This window comes from Delphinus delphis, chromosome 3 (genome assembly GCF_949987515.2).
Source record: "Delphinus delphis chromosome 3, mDelDel1.2, whole genome shotgun sequence".
NCBI classification, from domain to species: Eukaryota; Metazoa; Chordata; class Mammalia; order Artiodactyla; family Delphinidae; genus Delphinus; species Delphinus delphis.
Genome location: NC_082685.1, coordinates 71482868 through 71502633, shown reverse-complemented (window position 1 = coordinate 71502633; position 19766 = coordinate 71482868). Strand labels below are relative to the sequence as shown.

Genomic DNA, 19766 nt, shown 5'->3' with positions numbered 1-19766 from the left:
TCTCATTCATTTACATGTAGCTGTCCAGTTTTCCCATCACCACTTATAAAGAGACTGTCTTTTCTTCATTGTATATTCTTGCCTCCTCTTTCATAGATTAATTGACTACAAGTGTGTGGGTTTATTTCTGGGCTGTCTGTTCTACTCCATTGACGTATGTGTCTGTTGTTGTGCCAGTACCATGCTGATTTGATTACTGTAGCTTTGTAGTATAGTCTGAAATCAGGGAGTGTGATACTTCCAGCTTTGTTCTTTTTTTCTCAAGATTGCCTTGGCATTTCAGGGTCTTTTGTGGTTCCATATACATTTTAGGATTCAGAATAAATAGTTTTTTAAAGGGTTCATTTTATTTCTTTTTTATGGATGTTTCAGGTAGCATAATATAAAAATTATTCTTTGAATTTTGTAAAAACCTTACATTTGGAGTCTACTTTTTAGAGTGATGAGTTATTTTGAATGTTTTACTTCTGATTTAGTTCTTAATGTCAAATATACTTTTTAAAAATATAATATTCTAGTGATAACTTTTAAAAGATCAGCTAGTTTTTTTCCTTTAGTCATCTTTCAAAGCATTTGTAATTTTAAAATATGTGTTAATTATTCTAGCAGTTTTAGGTTATCTTGGAATAGACTGATACTTATATATTGGAGCATGTTTAGGTTTTTAAAACTGTACCAAGTTTTCATAGTTAAAAAAAAAATTGTCTTGATCATAACTGTGGGATGGGTGTCATTACTTAAATGAAGTTATCATTAAATTCTTTCTTTGAAGTGGTGACTTCCAGAAAATCAAATATGTATTCTCACTAGTCTTTTATTTTTAAATAAGTAAGAATGCCTTACAAAATTTTCTGTAATTATGGCTCACTGTTAGCAAATTTTTTTCCAGATTTGGAACTGCTGAACTCTCAGATTCAAGTATTTTTGAACAACTGACTTACTTAAGCGTTTAATCTGTATTTTTCTTAACTCCAAAGTGATTTGAATATATATGGTATCTAAAATGCAAATCTGAATATACTTAGATTAAAGTATTTATATGAAGTTTTGAATTATATTTGAAAATTTAAATTTTATATAAGCCTCTTCCGAGCTAAAATATTGACAGTAAGCAATTTTATTAGCTTATTTAAAAAATTATTCCTTTAATTTTCTTAAAATAATTTTTTCCGTTTATATATTGGCTTTGGAAATGAGAAACATAAACAAATACACTTTCATTTTTTGATATGAAAAAGTAACCTAAAAGTAATGACAGTATTAGAAGGTCTTTTGTTGATATAAAAATAAATAGTTGATAAAGTATTTAAATATTTTGAAAATACTTTAAAAAGTAGCTATAATCTCTTTGTTGTATTTAACAACATATTTTAGGAAAGATATCTTTTCTTAAGGCCTTACTTTATTTAACAGTGTCTTTTTTTTCCCCTGATTATGTTAAGTAGCTAAATAATTTTAAATAAGAGTTCTGAAATTGAATGCATTGATTCTAATTGTTATTGTATTGTAGCCTACTCCAGTGGGTGCAGTTCAGCAAGATCCTGCTCTGTCATCAAACAGAGAAGCACATCAACACAGAGATAAGATACAACAATCCAAAAATCAGGTTTGCTGCCCTTTTAGATATGAAATGTCTTAATTTGCTTCTGTATTACCTTCTCACAGTTTATAAATATATTTGGTGTTTTATCATGTGCAGATGACAGCTTTATATGTGTATGCATTTGCGTGTATACATACTTGTATATACGTATTGAAGGATTGAAGGATTTCTTTTATAAAGCAGACTATATACACACATATTAAGGATAGAAAATGCATGTATTTTCAATAGCTAGACTCTTTCCCCTAATGTTCACATTAAAAATGTTTAATCATAAATCCTAATTAGTGGTATAAGTTAGTATAATAAACTTTGAGCAATGTTTGATATTCTGTTAGAATGGAAGTATCTGGATACCCTGTTGGAATGAATTGTAATAGCAGTTGGTCTTTCTAACTATAGTCTAGTTTAGTGAACTAAATTATCTACTGAGTTCCTGTTATTTGAAAACTACTATTCTCTACAATGCAGAAATTCAGAAGTAAGGAAAACATATAACCTGTAAGAAATGATTTTGTAATCAGTGGCTAAGACCTCTCTCAGCCTCTGGAATCAGTCATACCTGGATATGGCTTGACCCTGGGCAGATTACTCATTCACTCAAAGCCTCAGTTCTCATCTATAAAATAAAAATAATTCATTTAATTCCTAGCATATAGTAAGCTTTCATTAAGTCTCAACTCTCGTGGCTGGTATTACTGTTATCATTATTACAATAAATTCACAAATAACTACATTACAATGCAGAATAAACTCTACCATAGGAAATACATTAATAAAGTGCCAAGGAGGATCATTGGAATATGTAGGATCTATAAAGATTTTATGGCAAAGATAGCTTTTGAGATGAGCCTGAAGAATGAATGGAATTTTTAAAGGCAGGTGAAGGAATAAGAGCATTTTGGAGAGAGTGAACAGTAAAAAATATAAAGCAGAAGTTTAAAAATGTAGAATATGTTTGAGGAGAGATAAGCAGTTGGCTTGGAGCAGAGAGTAGGCTCAAGACAAGGCATAGAGATTCATTGAAGAGTTTGTATTTCCTGGGTAAGGTATATTGGAAGCTGTTGACATTTTTGAACAACGTTTTCACTCTTCTTATTTTTGTATAAGGAAGCTTTATTGAATCCTTTTGACGTAAAAATTTTTGCTGTCACCCTGAGTTAAACAGGCCTTTAGAATTTTGGGTTATAACCCTTTTTGGAGGAGGATAGTGTGTTATCCTTTTTGTATCCCATAAGGGTTCAGGTGAGGGTTAAATAAGAAATGAAATCAAAGAAAAAACACAACTTATTAAAAATAATAGCCAAATAAAATGCTGCATTTAAGAAATATTTAACAACATTATGCTTTAAAGTATAGAGAATTTTAAAAGATTAGTTTTATAATTCACCTTAGAAAAATTGGGACAGTAAAGGGTATTATATATAAATTACTTCCAATATAAATTACAACTTGTTGATAGCTTGAGTACTCTGATAAGATGCTGTATATAGAAAGAAATGGGAGAAATCAAAACTTGGAGTTTGTGTTTTATAACTCAGTTAATTTCTCAAATGTACTTGGAAGAAGATCAGTAATTCATGTTCTGTGAAGATCTCCACTTGAGCTGTTAGGTATTGTAATAAGTGAAACTCTTCTTTTATTGTTGAGTTAAATTTTTGTTGAAATAAATTTAAATGTTTTAAAGGTTAACTTTCTACATGTTTCATATATATCTTGCTAGCTCGATTGCCAGCTCACTGAGGGTGGGAACCATATTTTGTTGATGTAGTACTTGTTGCACTAAATGTAAGGAGTCAGTTTTTTTCTCAGGACATCCTTTAGGATAGCTTATATATTGAATTTGAAACCAGGACATGCAGATTCTTACCATGATAGAAACATTGTATATCTAGAAAAAATTTCTTAACTATCTGTGATGCAGTAAACAGCTTAAGTTGTGTGATAAACCCATAGTTCACAATCCCAAAAGAAGAAAGGTTAATTCTTTAAGTGTCTGAAACCTTTGTAATGTCCCCAGATAAACAATTGTAACTTAGAGTCAATGGTTGAAGTTCAGGGAATCTGGAAATTTTACAGAAAATGTTGGGTGCATGCAAATGTTTATCCTGAGGCGAGGTTGCATAGCTCTTACTGTCTTCTTAAAAGGTCCATGGTTCCCAAATGTTGCGTGCTGTCCTACGCAACATTTAGATCTTTGTCTCTCTTTTAGTATGATTTTCATTCTTTCATCTTGTTAAGATTTGGTCTTGTCTAATTTATTTCACTATAACCCTACAAATCTGCTAAATTCTGGTGATAAATTTGGAGGATTTAATGAAAAGATATTATAGAACTGTCATAATTGCTTTGATGACACATTTCATGCCAAAGAATGCAGTTTTTCATTGTACAGTTTAATTTAGGAAGTTTAGTGCCGGAACATTTATTCTTTGTGTCCACTTGATTTCAACATCTCTTCCCCTAAAGGGTTACTCTGGTTCCTGATATGCTTAGGCTCCGTATAGCCCAGTGTACTTGGCACTTTGTGGCAAGATTTTCCTTACTTTGGTTGTAAAAGAAAGAAAAGAGCCCTGAAGTCTTTAGAACATAATGTAATTGTGATAAGGAGCTAGGTAGTAATATTGGAAGAGCAGTAGGCTCTCAGTTTAAATCCTTTGTGTACTCTTTGCTACCTCTATGACCTTAGAGAAGTATTTACTGTTTCAGTGTCTTCATCAGTAAAATGAGGGTGATACTGTCTATCTCAAAAATGAGATAACACATATAAAGCAGCTAATGCAGAACCAAACATGTAATAGAAACTTAAATATTGTATACCTTCCCCCTCTTCTTATTAGTGCTGTCCACATTTTCCTGAAACATAGAAATGGACCCCTATTAAGCAGTTACTCCTAATTCTGTTACTAGATTATTATTAGTTTGTGGTTATTGCCATACAAGTTTGCCAGATCATCTAAAAGTTTCAAGAATTATCAGCCTATTTCATGGAAATGGGTTTCTTAATTTGAACCAGATAAAAAGATCAAGGAGGCAAAGAGATTCATATATGTAAGATTGTCACTTAAAAAAATTGTTTACCATATCCTCTTGGTATTCTATATAGCACTTCTCGCTTTTCAAAGAATTTTTCTGTTTTCTTGTATTATCCTCATAATCAGAAACAGGGTACTAAGCAAGAAGAGAAAAGTTTTCTGGGACCTTAAGTATGGCTGTTTGAGTACTATCTTTTTATTCACCTTGCTAGAAGTAGTTCCTCATCAGAAAACTAATGGGGACCTCTACTGTAAGAAAATATAGTGGATGGCTTTTTAAAACATTTCATGGTTTATTTGGAGTACTTTCTTGACCACGTCATTTTTACCTCTCTAGTTTTTGTTAACTTTATAAAGTTAACGAGTGGAGTCTATGATATCTAAAGTCCTTTCACTTCTAAAATTCTGTGATTCTATTTTATTTTTGTGGTTGATCATTACATTATTGTAGCATTTTAACTGAAATCGCTCCATGTTCAATATGCAAAGATAACTGCATCTGTGACTCAGAATAGTAAGGGTATTTTAAATTTCCTTTTATACGATTGTTTTCTATATTATAAGGATGAGATGTTTAACATTTTGGGTTTCTCTTCTTCCATGCATGCCACATGCATTAAATAAATGGCAGTCGGCAGACCACAGGGCAGCTTGGGACTCCCAGCAGGCAAATCCCCATCATTTGAGAGCTCACCTTGCAGCAGACAGACATGGTGGCTCGGTACAGGTATTTTCTGATTTTTGCATGAGTGATTATTTCCCAAATCTATACAACTAACCCTTTTTGGAACTCATGGCATGATTTCATATCCTAATGAAAATCTTGTTGCTGAACCTCCATAATTCTATTCCTTTGTATTTAACCAAAAAGCAGAATTAACATGGTCTAGCAAGACCACCAGGGATACTAAGATTTTGCCTTTGTTCATTTTTGCAAGCATATGCAACAGTATTTAAGTAAGTTGTACTCACAATAGGTTAGAAAAACAAAATGTATTACTTGAAATATGTGTTAAACTTGATTTTCCAATAATAGGCTCAGTCTTTTTTCATGCTTTAAGTAATAGAACATTTTTTATATCTTTTCCCTTTCATTGATTTTGCCTCCTTCAAACTTAGTTAAGTAGATATCTAACTTTTTCATCCTCAGTCCTTAGAATGTACTTTCTGATTAATTGGTCAAATAAACATGACCCTAATTTTTTTTTTTTTTTTTTTTTTTTTGCGTTATGCGGGCCTCTCACTGTTGTGGCCTCTCCTATTGCGGAGCACAGGCTCCGGACGCGCAGGCTCAGCGGCCATGGCTCACGGGCCCAGCCGCTCCACGGCATGTGGGATCCTCCCGGACCGGGGCACGAACCCGTGTCCCCTGCATCAGCAGGCGGACTCTCAACCACTGCACCACCAGGGAAGCCCCATGACCCTAATTTTATCATTACGTATTTTGTTTGTACTTGGAGAAAATAGCACATGGAGAAAATAATTTCAAGGACAAGTATTTATTAAATATTTCCCTCAACTTTCTGGATATTTACAAAAATTTAAAGCTGTCCCTTATTCTTTTTGATGTGTTCCTTTTCCCCTCTTTTCTATATATTTAGAGATAGCTACTATATTCTGCCCTCACATGCCCCCCTAAATTTTAACCTTTTGTATGTATTATAAAAATAGAAAAAGATTACTGAGTCTCTTATTTCTTTTAAAAATGTCAGTTTAAGGTAATCTGAATGCTGGTTTAAAGAAATTGAGATGATAAATGTTATCTTAATCCATTTCAATCTAGAACCTAGATTTGATTTTTTTTCCTCCACATATTTCCACTTGAACAATTTTCTATTATGTTTTACCAAATCTGCATTTTTCTTAGTATGTATATATACATATACATACATATATATATATATATATATATACACACACACACACACACACACACACATATATGTAATCTGAATCTATGCTTGGGTTTTATTCTTTATTGATTTGAATTCTAAAAGATCAGTCCTTACTAGTTATCATGTTTTTCCCATCTTTAACTTTTAGAGGTAATTTAAATTGTGAAACCAAGTATTTTTTAAAGAACTTCATAGTCTATGGAACTTTCAGTCATGTGTGTAACACAAGTATTTGAATAGCGCTGTCAAAGTCCAGAGTGAGGGATTCAGAGGCAAGGGTGCCTGAACTGTAAAATTTTTTGTGACCCAAATTCATATCACTGGAAAGTTAATTGAGAAAATTATGTTTAATTCCCATAAACACAAACTGGATTGTGTATGTATCTGTGTACGTTTATGTGTTTCTAAGTGTTGTATGTTTTTATAGCAGGTGTCTTGCTCAGTGTTCAGGGAAATCTGTAACAATTAAGACACTATTAGAAAGCTTTCCTACCACTTCTGTACCATTACCACAAATTTATCTTTAGTTTTTTCTTACTTTGTGGAATTCCCAGAGATGGCTCATGGGATCTCTTTGGACTGTCAAAGGGTGAATGAGTTTGATTATTGGCTCATCACTCAAAAACTTTGTTCTATTTTTTCACATGTTCTCAAAGGTATATTTCAACTCTGCTCATGTCTCATCATCTCTTTAAAACTTTACTGCCTTGTAGAGATTACATCTGGCTTCATTCTAATATTCCGTAAGTGATCAGTTTACTTACTAGAATTCTGGTAATACATAAGTAAGACAAAAAACTTTACACTATTTTTCATTTACTTCCTGAATTAACTAACTTGATGTGATGAACATTAAGGTAGTTTTACTGTCATGAAGAATTTGCTAGCAGCCTAGGTAAGATCATGCCTGAATCTTGCCCTACTCCAAAATGTTGAATTTATTTATAATTTTTATCCTACCCACTTTCAAAATTTGAAAAGTTATAATATGACACTGGTATAATTGGAGTAATGAAATTGTAATTTAAAAATTAATAATAGAGGAAATAAAAATACCTTAAATCTGAGCTTATATGATTATTAAGATAATTGAATACTATATTTGACTTTGAATGAAGGAAGAAAGGAGAACAATGTGTTCTTTCATTCTCATTATCTGATAAAGAGAAAAATCTTTTTACTAATACAAAAGTATGAGTAGAATTTGCCTTGAGGTTCTTTGTTCTATGGCTCTTAAACCACCTGTTGGACAATGTTCAAGTATTGGCTTTGCAAGAAATATAAAGACTTTAAATGGCAATTGAAAAAATTATCCTCAACAAATACTAAGGGCATATCATCAAATAGTTTCTCAGGAAAGACATTTCCAAAATAAGTAGGTTGGTATCTGTTAATAAAATGTATGCCAGCACCTCTTGCCTTTTTGACTGGACCTGCAGAAAAATCCTCAGATACTCATTATTTCACATGTTCTTTTCATAGGAACTGCACGTTGGAGTCTACATTTGAACTCCTTATCTCTTCACAATTATTATGTATATTATTGCAGATCAGACATATAGGTTACCAAGTTGATTTAATTGTGGTGAGCAGCATAAGCATAAGTTCAAATTCTGTACCTTAGATTATTCATCAGTGACATGGAGATAATAATAGCTCTACCTTATGGTTTTGTTGTGAGAATTTTTTTAAAAAGTATTTAGCACAGAGGCTGGGGCTTAGGAAGTACTAAATAGTAGAATAATCTATTGCTTTTGCAAATTAGGAAACTTGACTAGTATTTTTTTTTTTTTTTTTTTTTTGCGGTACGCGGGCCTCTCACCGTTGTGGCTTCTCCCGTTGCGGAGCACAGGCTCCAGACGCGCAGGCTCAGCAGCCATGGCTCACGGGCCCAGCCGCTCCGCGGTATGTGGGATCTTCCCGGACTGGGGCACGAACCCGTGTCCCCTGCATCGGCAGGCGGACTCTCAACCACTGCGCCACCAGGGAAGCCCTTGACTAGTATTTTTATCCATCTCTGAGAAGTGAAGTATAGAGATACAGCCAAACGAATGCATTGTGAAATGGGATTTATCTAATTTTATTCTTTCTCTTTAGTGAAATCATGTTAATTTAGTAACCAGAAGGATAATGCTATACATTTGATAAACTTTTCCCACTTAAGAGACTAAGAATAATATTCAAATGCCTTAAAGAGTTTATTTTGCATCTGTTCTTGGCTTTTATGTGTTTTGGAAAAGCTCTTAGGGGAACAAGTATGCCCCCTCCTGCTCCCCTTAGAATCACTGGTAATAAATATGGCTGAGAAGCCTAGACCTACCACTTTCAGTTTCTTGGTTATTCATTATTCAGCAAATATATATAAATGTCTACTGGGTGCTTGGCACTGTGCTAGGTTCTTTGAATAAAAGGGAGAATAACAAATATGGTGCCTGTCCCCGTGGAGCTTACAGTTAATGGGAAAGGCTAATAAACAGGCAGTGTGATAAGTGGAGAAAGTACAAGGTGCTATGAGAATATATAGTAGAAGCACCTAACTTGGGTTTAGCGGGTTAAGTTTTCCTGGAAAAAAATGGTATTACTTATATTCTATTTTTTTACACATTTTCAGTGAAGAATCAGTAGGGCTTAGCAGTCAAAGAAGGTAGAAGGGGTTAAGAAAGGGAGTGTACCAGGCAGAGAAAACAACATACCTAAGACTGTGGAGGAGAGATTGACAGATTGAGGAATTAAATGCAGTTTGGTCAAGCTGGTACGTATTGAGAAATGAGACTGACAGGTAGGCAGGAGGCAAGTCGTGAAGGACCTAAAAGGTCTTGTTATTAAATTTGGACTTTGGTCTGAGGGTATTGGGTAGCCATAAAGAGAATTAGATAGAGAACTAATTTGATTAGGTTAGTATTTACAAAGCTTACTTTTGCTGGAGACTAGATTGAAGGGAGACAAGTCTAAGGCAAGGACACAACTCTCAAAAGTCCACAGCTGAGGAGAGATGATGGGTAGTGGAGATGAAGAGAAATAAAAGGACTTGAAAGATAATTAGAAGATAGAATTTAGTTGGGTAGGGGGGTTGAGGGAAAGGGATGGGTCAGTTATCCCTCTCTGATATTTTCTACCTGGCAAATCAGGATTTCCAAAATTAGGTTTTAAAATGTACCGCTCGCAGCAGATAGTACTAGTCTCTAATTCCACTGTGTTGAGCCTTTCACTGTAACACAGTCCATGGAGCTCGATGCTGACTAAAAATCTGATCCAAAAAAGGCTGAGAGGGCATGGCAAGCAGAGGGAGGAAGACGGCTGTTAAGGGCACTACTATTTTACATGGTATGGGATACCTTCTGATTGTTTGGAAAGCTCCTCTGCTTTGCATTTAAGGAACAATGTGACACTGGGGAAAAGACAGAATCACAAGTGGTGCAGATGTGTTATGCAGCCAGAATAACATTATGAAATGTAAGAATAACATTAATTGTTTTAATAAGCAGTCTGATATTTTAGTCGGTGTCACTTCAGAAATACAGATACAGGTGATGATAACAGAAAAAGAATTAGACACATGTATCCTGAAACAGTAAGGAAACATATGTGATTAAAAGTCAGAGGAGTAATAGATGTCATATCTGAGTCAGTTCTCCATCATGCTAATTGTTAATGCAGACTTTCTAAAATGTTTCAGATAACCAGTTTCAGTTTTCTTTATCAAGTCTTTGAAAACACTGAGGTACTGACAAGGAAAAGAATTGAGTAACTAGAACAGTCATATCTTTCTATTCATTGTTTTCTGGGGTACTGAAGTCTGAATAAGAGAGGGAGTTGTGGAAGGGGAGTAGTTGCTGCCTTTATTACATAAATAATTTCCAGTTCATCTTTTTTATTTAGTTTAGGGAATTCCTTGTTTAGCTATAATTGGGGTAAATCAGCATTACACATTTGTTTCGATATTCTTTTTTTTTTTTTTCCTGGCAGTAAAGAAAGATTTTAATGACTACTGTAGTAGGGAAGAGAATATAGTGTAAACTGAGCTCGCTTTTCCCAAAACAAAAGGCAGGAGACTTTTTAAGTGCTGTGGTTTTCTCAACTAAAAATATATATTCACAACCTAAAAGTTTAGAGTTATGTTTAATTCGGCAGGAAGTTTTAGGACGTCAAGCCCAGAAAGCAGCATGTCAAGTAACCCTTAGAGAACTGCTCCAAGGAGGTGATGGGGGGAGCTAGGATAAATAGGAGTTTTGCAGCAAAGGGCAGGTAGTGTGAACATCAAAAGATTTTTGTTAATTAAAGAAAACCAGATATCTCAAGTTAAGGAATTTAGCACTTTGCCAGTAACATCTCGAAAGACTGAAATACTCAAATAGAGTGCTCTGCTTAATACTTCTGTAAGTGAACATTAGATTGAGAATCCGTTTTGGTTTCTCTTTTGTTGAAAGTCACTGAGAATGTCACTGGGCCTTTGGATTATCAGTTGGAATATCAAGAATATTAATTGTAACTCTATAGCTTTCAGAATATGTTAGAAAGTTGGTTTCATATAGTTATGTGAACCCTAGCACAGGTCCAGTAAACTCTTTGGAAGTTACTCTTTTAACTATATCTTATTTACTAGTGTGCTTTCTTATAGATGACTTTTAGAAAAAGCAGAGTGGGTAAGTAAAATAGGTAATCTTTTAATATTTCTAATATATTTATTGAATAGATGAAGATCTGGTTAATTAATATATTGTGCCTCTACTGAGCGCTTGGTAACACTCTTCAAGACTCCAAATTAGGAAGATAGTAGTGTAACTAATTTGAATTAATTATGTTTGGAAACTGTATTAATTGGCCTTTTGACATGGTTGATCACAAAGATACCATGTGTTATCTTTGTACTCAAGTCCGTGAGAATGACTTCTTTTGGAATTAGATTGGGCAGGCAGCCATTAAATGGACCATTGTTTTTCTCCCACGCTTAGCTGCACACTGTTTCCCCACCGCCTCCCCTTCAATTCTGATACAGTGATAGTAAAACTTGGCCTAGTTGCCTTTTTTTATAAACCTCTTAAAACGAGAATTGCACTGTTTCTTATCAAGTGGGAATAACAGAAATTTTCTTTAAGAACAAGAACAGCAGCAACAAAAACCCTGAATTTTCTTTTGAAATGTCAAACCTCAAGGCATCTATGATTTTTAGATATACTTTTGTTAAGGAGCCTGATAAACACTAATATTTCAGAGATTCTTATATTCTAGTGTGAGTTATAATTCTAGAAATGTCACCTAAATGGAATCATTCTTCAAAATTTGGCTTACAAAAATAAGCCAAATTTTGGTTTCCAGGAAGATATTGACATATTATTTATAATATTATGTCTTTGGTTCTTCCTCTAAAATCTGTTTGCAAAAAGACCACTAGTTTTCTTAAGTGGAAACAATTTTAATGCTGTGATACATTCTCACATCACTACTTTTAAGTGGGTCAGCTTCACAGAACTCTGTCACCACATTGATTCTCTTCTGACCCTGGGATATTGGCCTTTACTCAGAGGGTTAGGGAATCTGGGAAGCCCAGGGAAAATTACATTAAAAAAATTCATAAAGTCAGATGTTACTTCCTTTTGATCTGGTTCTGATCAGCGAAGAATGAAGCTTGAAACATTTCACTAAAATAAAGACTGTTAAAGTCACTTATGACTGTGTGTGAAGTGACATAAATCAGATTTTATAATTATAATGCATATATAGTTACTGTTGCTGGAAATTTAGAGTACTTGAGTTTCAAATTTTCATTTGTGCTGCTTAAGTAGGGGAAGATACTTTTGGGGAGCTGCATATAAGTTGAGGGGGCCTCCCTCCACCTATTTAGGGCCATTGAACAAAAGTGGGAAAAGAAACCCATTGAATAATTATTGTTAAGGAAAGAACAATGGAAATTGTTCAGTGAACTGTTTCGATTATCCACTACATGCAAGGCACTCTGCTAGTTAAAGGTGGTGGAGAATACAAAAGTATAGGATAAGAATTCTGCTTTCTAATTCCTTTCCAGTTCATTGCAGAGGCTCTGACATTTTAAAAATTAAGAATAAAGAACCCAATTATATTTAGTAATTACAACAAATAAGTATTTTTTAATGTGTTCAGAAAGAGGGAGAATTTTAAGAGAAAAAATTGACACAGAGCCACAGAGATCAATAGAATGACAGAAAGGAGGAAGCAGGTGCCACAGAAGCAGAGAGGGCGACTTAGACATAGGAGTATTCCTCCCATTGGATTGCCTCTAAAGATGATGAAGGCAGTTTTATATTTTCAGCTGTAGGCACAAATGCATTTCTAAGTACTTGTTCCATATAGGATGTATATAAATCATGACTTAATCTAGATACATTGATTGATTTCTGGTTATTCTTCTTGAGTTGGTGGGGAGAGAGCATATTTCTCCAAACTAGACTATTAAGTCCACAAGGGCAGGGATGTTTGTCTCTCTTGTTTACTATGGTATTCCAAGTTCCTAGAGCAGTGCCTGACGTGTTGTAGCCTCTTTGAACTTAAGTTTTAGAAATATGTGGGCTTCCGTAAATGGAAGTCTTAAGTCTAGTAGTCACCTGTCAACTCTGATGCTTAGGCCCTTGTTACATTATAAAGAGATCAGGTAGAGAAAACATTAAAAATGATTCTTAGATTTTGAGCCTGGAGGTCTGGGAAGAGGCTAGGGCTTTAACAGAAATAGGAACTATAGGGAAAGTAACAGATTTAAAAGGGAGTATGATAAATTAGGTTTTAGAAATACTGAGTGAGGTGCCAAACTTGGTCTAGCTAACTGGCCATGTGGGTGAGTGGTTAGGCTCAGGGGATCCTTTACATAGAGATGACAGTTGAAGCCACACTTTAGGTCAGACTGACAGTAATAATGATGGCCACCATTTGTTGAACTCTTACTATATGCCAGTCACTGCGCTTTATATATTAATTTCATTTCATCCTGATATCAACCTTATTAAATGGATACTTCTGTTTCCAATTTCATAGTTGAGAACACTGAGGTTTAGCAATGTAAGATGTCTTTCCAGGGTCACATAGCTGGTAAGTGGTAGAACTAGGTTTTGAATCTAGATTCGTCTTACTCCAAGTTATTAGCTGGTGCCAAGTCATAGGGAGATGTACAGGCAAATGAAGACTGAACAAAGACTATTAACATATTTTCTAGGAATCATTGGCAACCTTCAAATGAACTCTTATTTGAGTTCTGATGTAGGGACAGAGTGTAGGTTGGGAGGAGTTAAGGAATAAATGGAGAATTTTATAAAAATGGAAGTGGTAAATTAAGACAATAGTTTTCAAGAAGTTTGGAGGAAAACAAGAGATAAGACAGTAAGGTCACTTTGTAGGACCAAGAGAATTTGGGAGTTTTGTTATGGTTTTTATCTTGCTTTAAGATTTCATACATGCATGCATGTATTCATTTATTTCAACAAATATTTATTGAGTGCCTATTCTGTGCCAGATAGAGTGGGGAGATCTCTCAGGGAAAAACACAAGGCTCTTGCTGTTATGGAGCTTAATTTTTTTTTGTTTGTTTTTAAAGAAGATGTTGGGGGTAGGAGTTTATTAATTTATTTTTGGCTGTGTTGGGTCTTCATTTCTGTGTGAGGGCTTTCTCTAGTTGTGGCAAGCGGGGGCCACTCCTCATCGCGGTGTGCGGGCCTCTCACTATGGCGGCCTCTCTTGTTGCGGAGCACAGGCTCCAGACGCGCAGGCTCAGCAGTTGTGGCTCACGGGCCTAGTTGCTCCGTGGCATGTGGGATCCTCCCAGACCAGGGCTCGAACCCGTGTCCCCTGCACCAGCAGGCAGATTCTCAACCACTGCGCCACCAGGGAAGCCCGGAGCTTAATTTTAATGGAGATGGGGGTGGGTATCAAGAAACACATCAATCAGTCAATCAGAAAAACATCAACATGGATAAATGCTATACAAAGAATTAAAAGTGAAGTATAACATGTAAGAGTGTGCCTGCATGGAAGTTCTAGATTGTATGTTCGAAAAGTCCTGTTTTAGAGATGTTCTCTGAGAATCTGAAAGGTAAGAAGGCAGACAATAAGCAAGAAGAGAATTCCAGGGAGTGAGAATAGATAGTTCCAAGGCCTTAAGGTAGAAATAACCTTGACATTGGTTGGAGGCTAGTGAGCAAAGGGAAAGTGCTATGAGATCAGAGAGGTAGGCAGGATTCAGATCTTGTGGGGCTTTGTAAATTGGAGTAAAGAGTATGGTTGTTTATTTTAAATGAAATCAGGAAGTTGACATTAGAAGAGCTTTAAACAGAGAATTATGTGTTATCTAATTTACATCTTAAAAGGAGCACCTTGGTTGTTGTGTAGACAATCCATTAACGGGAGGTGGACACGGGTAAAAGCAGACCAGTTAATAGGTTTTTGCTCTTCTTCACTCAAGAGATAATGGTGGTCTGGACTGCAGATCTGGTAGTCATAGAGTGGGGAGGACCGATTAGGTTTGGGGTGTGTGTCAGGGGAGGATTTAACAGGATCTGCTGATGGTTTAAGTCAAAGAGTGGAATCACAGTAACTTCTGGATTTGGAGCTTGAACAACTGGGTGAATGAATGGGCAACATGAGGGTGAGACCTGAGCATGATTACAGATTGAAATGAAGGATCCATTGGAAGGAACACTATTGAAGTTTCCAAAGGAAGTAATTCATGATGTAGCAAGGTACCAAAAGATACTGGCACACAAGAGGGAACTGATTGCGTTAGCCTTAAAAACCAGAGGACAGATTTCAAGATGAAAAGGAAGTAAGTTGCAAAGCAAATAATGAGTGACCTTATCTTTAATAAAATGTAGACCTATTAGTATATTCAGTTATGAAGAACTGCATACTAATTGTTTTGTGTTCCTCATATTAACTTTCTAATTTAAATACTTTGTTTATCATTGTATAACCTATTACTTTGTGTGTGTGTGTGTGTGTGTGTGTGTGTGTGTGTATTTTTTCTTTTCTGCAGGTTGTAAGTTCTACAAATGGAGAATTAAACACAGATGATCCTACTGCAGGACGTTCAAATGCACCTATCACAGCCCCTACGGAAGTAGAAGTGATGGATGAAACCAAGTATGTATTGGTTTTTCCTGATTTAGTAACTTTTCTTTCTTAAACTGTGCATGTTTGAGATTTATAGTCATTACAGTTATTTAAGGAAATTTTTTTCCAGGAATAGATGCATGCAAAACAAGTGGTATATTTAATTTTTTTAATCACTAAGTTTAAAATAGAGCTATTTCAGTAGATGTTTTAATAATACAAAAGTAGTTATTTAAGGACTATGCTCAAATTCTTGTTTAGAGTTAACAGCATATTTTTATTTTTAGGAATGTTGATGCATGAAAGTTATTGCTATACTATAGATGCTCATTTTTTTCTATAAACATAAGAATAAATAACTGTTAATTTTGTAGTATGCTGCATGTATTAATATTAGTTTTAAGTTACTTTTTTTGTTAAAGTAAATTATAATAATTCTGCTTGGAAAAAAATTAAGCTTGAAAAACAATGTGATAATTTCAATGTGGGCAGTTTCTGATGATCTCTCTTTCTCTCTCTCTCTTTTTCCTTGTATTTTTTTTTGTGTTTAGCTGCCAGAAAGTGTTGAACATGTGGTGAGTTCTCAAGTGTAGGCAGGCAGAAATAGCTCCGTTGACTGTAATTTCAAAGATTTAGCACCATTTTGTGTTTTTTAAAAACAAACTTTTCAACATAGAAATTATAATTGGTAAAAGTTGTCCAAAAGTATTTGATGTCATTTACATTAGCTCTGAAAAGCAAGAAATAATTGAGGAGCTCTTTTGCCTGCTGCAACTTTTTTGCTTCAAGTGACATAGATTTGGGGGCACTTTTTTATTGAGTAGATGATACACCAACCTTGCTTGCGCTTATGTATTTGTTTTGTAACACAAGGCTTTATTTGCTATTTTAAATAGAAGGGCAAGTTTTTGAGTTAAGCTTTCTTTTTTTCCTGTTAGTAATTGTTAAATACCCATAGCAATAGTATCACTAAACCAGTATTTCACTTACTAATTATATTGCCATTGAATACACATGGTATACATTGATAAATTTCATGATAAACTATAGTGAGAGAGTGTTATGAAAAATCCTCATCTAAATAGTTCCTGCTAATTACAGATATTATGAAAAATAATATTCCTATCTGTTGCAATAATGTTGAATTTAAACTATTTTCTTGCCCTTGCCTTTAGTTATAACGCTGTGTTTAAAATGCTTTGCTCAATTTCAGGACAAATTTTGAGTCAGCCTTGGAGTGAATAAAGACAGTTGTTTAAATTAGTAAATTTTGAAACATTTACTCATCTACTCATTATCCAAAGGGAACCTTACATAAGTGCTCATTTGCTGGCTGCAAGATGAGGAAACTTTTGTGGATATTTCTTTTTAAAGAGTAATGATCAAATGTCCATTTTAACCAGTTTGACTGTGGAATTTATTCATGGTCAGTATGACTTAGTTTGGTGGATTTCAGGATACAATTAGTCAGCTACGTACTTGCGTATTTTTATGTCAGAAAGAAAAGCAACAGTATATATGTGCTTGTGCAATCCTAAGCACAGTTATAAAGGTGGGTGGCATGTGGCAGATGAGAATGCACATGGCCTTTGCAATTAAACTTAGGTTGTAGAATCCTACTTCTGCCACTGTTCGTTTCCTTCTTCAAGCCTGTTTCTTTCCTGTAAAATGAGGCTAATAATAGCTGCCTCATAGGTTGTTGAGAAAATTAAATGTGATAAAGCACAGTTATTTTGTCTGGCACATGGCAAGTGCTCAGTTGCCATTATCACCCCTATCTGTTTCTCCCCTTCCGGCTGCCAGTGACCTCTCATCTGTGCTCTTCCCAGGCTTGTGCCTCTTCCGTCACTGTTCTGTATTTTTACCTTCACACCACTCTTCACTGAAACTGACTCTTCTGTGTCCGCATCCTCCAAGAGACCTGCTTTCCACCAAATCTATTACATTTTTCCATGTATTCATTCAACAGTTACACTGCTTGGATTTCAGAAATATCTGATACTGTCCTTGCCCTTAAGTAGATCATACTCCAGTGGGGGTAATTGCAGTTGTTTTAGCATTTATCAATATATGATAAATACTATGAAAAAGGTATGAAAAATCCGTTAGAGCTTGTAAAGAAAATGAGTGTTTACTGACAGGATGATCAGAGAATGCTTTTTGGAGGGGGCTTTGAAGAATGAGTAGTAATTTATTTAGCTGAGATGGGCGTGAGTGTGTGTATTTATGGTTTGGGTTTTTATCTGTAGGTGTTGGAAAATGAGAAAAGGGAAAATGGTGGGAAGGCTCTTCCTGAAGTTGAGGTTCTCTTTTGCATAGAGCGTCAAATCTAGATCACTTGGCAAGGCACCAGGCCCTTCATGCCTTTCCTGGTCTGGCTCCTGCCTGTCTTTCCCAGCCTCATTTTCCATTCTGAAGTCTATGTTCCGTCAGTTCCTTAAGTTGGCCACTGATATGTTATTCTCTTTATCTATCTCTCACTTCTTGAAACTTCTTGGATTTCTTAAAAACAAGGTCTTTTTTATCTTAAGATCCCCAAGACCTCAACAAATTATTACTAAATAATTGACTACATAATGTAGTGTATCCATACAATGGACGATCAGTTAACAATATAAAAAGTGAAATTGAAAACATGATGCTAAGTGACACAAGCCAGACATAAAAGGCCACGTATTATATGATCCATTTACATGAAATATCCAGAATAAGCAAATATATAGAGACAGAAAATAGACAGTGATTGCCTCCAGCAGCTTTGAGGAAGATGGGAGTGACTGCTGATAGGTTATATGGTTTCTTTATGGAGTGAAGAAAATGTTTTGAAGTTAAGTAGTGGTGAGGGCTGCAAAACTCTTTGAATATATTAAAAACCACTGAATTGTACACTTTAAAAAGGTGAATTTAATGATGTGTGAATTATATCTGAATAAAGCAGTTATTTAGAAAAATGGATAGCAATCCATGATTTCAGTGAAGCTTTATTCCAGATGGGTTACAGAAATCCTCAGAACTTCCCTAACTCTTCACTAGTTAAAAACTCTTTTAAAACACACAACATTTTGTCTTGTCTCTAATCAGGGTTATTCTGACATTCCTACAGGCTTATTATTGCATTCCTTATATCCTCTTAGTCTGTGATTAAGAAACGTGAGCATGATTTCTTTTTCTAAATCGCATCTAATGCTTCTCTTCTCTCTTCCACCATTTTATGGGTAGCTAGAGACCTGCTTAGAATTCTTTTTCAGAATTTGTTTCCTACTTCCTTCTTTTCTTCTTGCCTCTGATTGGCAGAGATCCCTCTCACCCCATCTCATTACTAGAATGTATTCTACAACAGATATTTTAGAGTCTCATGTTTCCTAGAATAGTACCTCATGGGGTAAATGTATGATTTCCAAGTGATGGAAAATAGTCTCTTCCCCCAAGATAAAGTGGCTCCTTCATTAGTAATGAGATTTTGCCTTACCTTTTTTTTACTGTAGTGGAGAATTTTTTTTTTAAGGCAGGTGATACAAATGATAGCACCCTCATCATTTCTTCCAGGAATTTAGGAGAACAAGGCTTCCTTTAAGTTTAGTTATTGAGTTTTTAAGTATTGTGAAGTCATCTTTTTTCCTTTGTTTCTCTGTTTCTCTTTTATTCCCCCTTTCCATCATTTACTGAACAATTATTGTGTGTTTGGTAATATGATGATTATGAAGATAAGTCAAGGCCCTTTCGTTCCATTAGAGAAGATAGTAAGTACACCGGTGACTTTTACATAGTGGTTCTCACCCTGGCTTCATATCACAATCATCTGGGGAGTTTTAAAAATATGCCAATACTTAAGTTGTACTTTCTGAGTGGTAGGGTCTGGTTACCAGTATTTTTTTTTTTTTTTTTTTTTTTTTTTTTGCGGTACGCGGGCCTCTCACTGCTGTGGCCTCTCCCGTTGCAGAGCACAGGCTCCGTGCAGGCTCAGTGGCCATGGCTCACAGGCCCAGCCGCTCTGCGGCACGTGGGATCTTCCCGGACCGGGGCACGAACCCGTGTCCCCTGCATCGGCAGGCGGACTCTCAACCACTTGCGCCACCAGGGAAGCCCACCAGTATTTTTAAAATGCCTTTAAGCCAATTCTAAGGAGCAACCAGGATTGAGAATCACTGGTCTAAAGCAAGGTAT

General features: G+C 35.2%; 1 protein-coding gene across 12 annotated transcripts in view; it reads left to right on the top strand.

The window, feature by feature from the left end:
* Positions 1–19766, top strand: part of CSNK1G3 (casein kinase 1 gamma 3) — a 138332-nt gene that overhangs the window by 99459 nt on the left and 19107 nt on the right. For 8 of the 12 annotated variants that reach the window (XR_009518967.1, XR_009518968.1, XR_009518966.1 and 5 more), the window contains 4 exons: positions 1511–1606; positions 5270–5365; positions 15526–15632; positions 16154–16177. Coding sequence is in view for 8 of the 12 variants with exons in the window: in XM_060008942.1 (XP_059864925.1) it covers positions 1511–1606; positions 5270–5365; positions 15526–15632; positions 16154–16177 (323 nt within the window). In the remaining 4 variants the exon portion in view is untranslated. Of the gene's footprint in view, positions 1–1510; positions 1607–5269; positions 5366–15525; positions 15633–16153; positions 16182–19766 lie in introns of those variants that run through there. The other 4 variants (XM_060008946.1, XM_060008945.1, XM_060008944.1 and 1 more) reach the window with 3 other exon arrangements.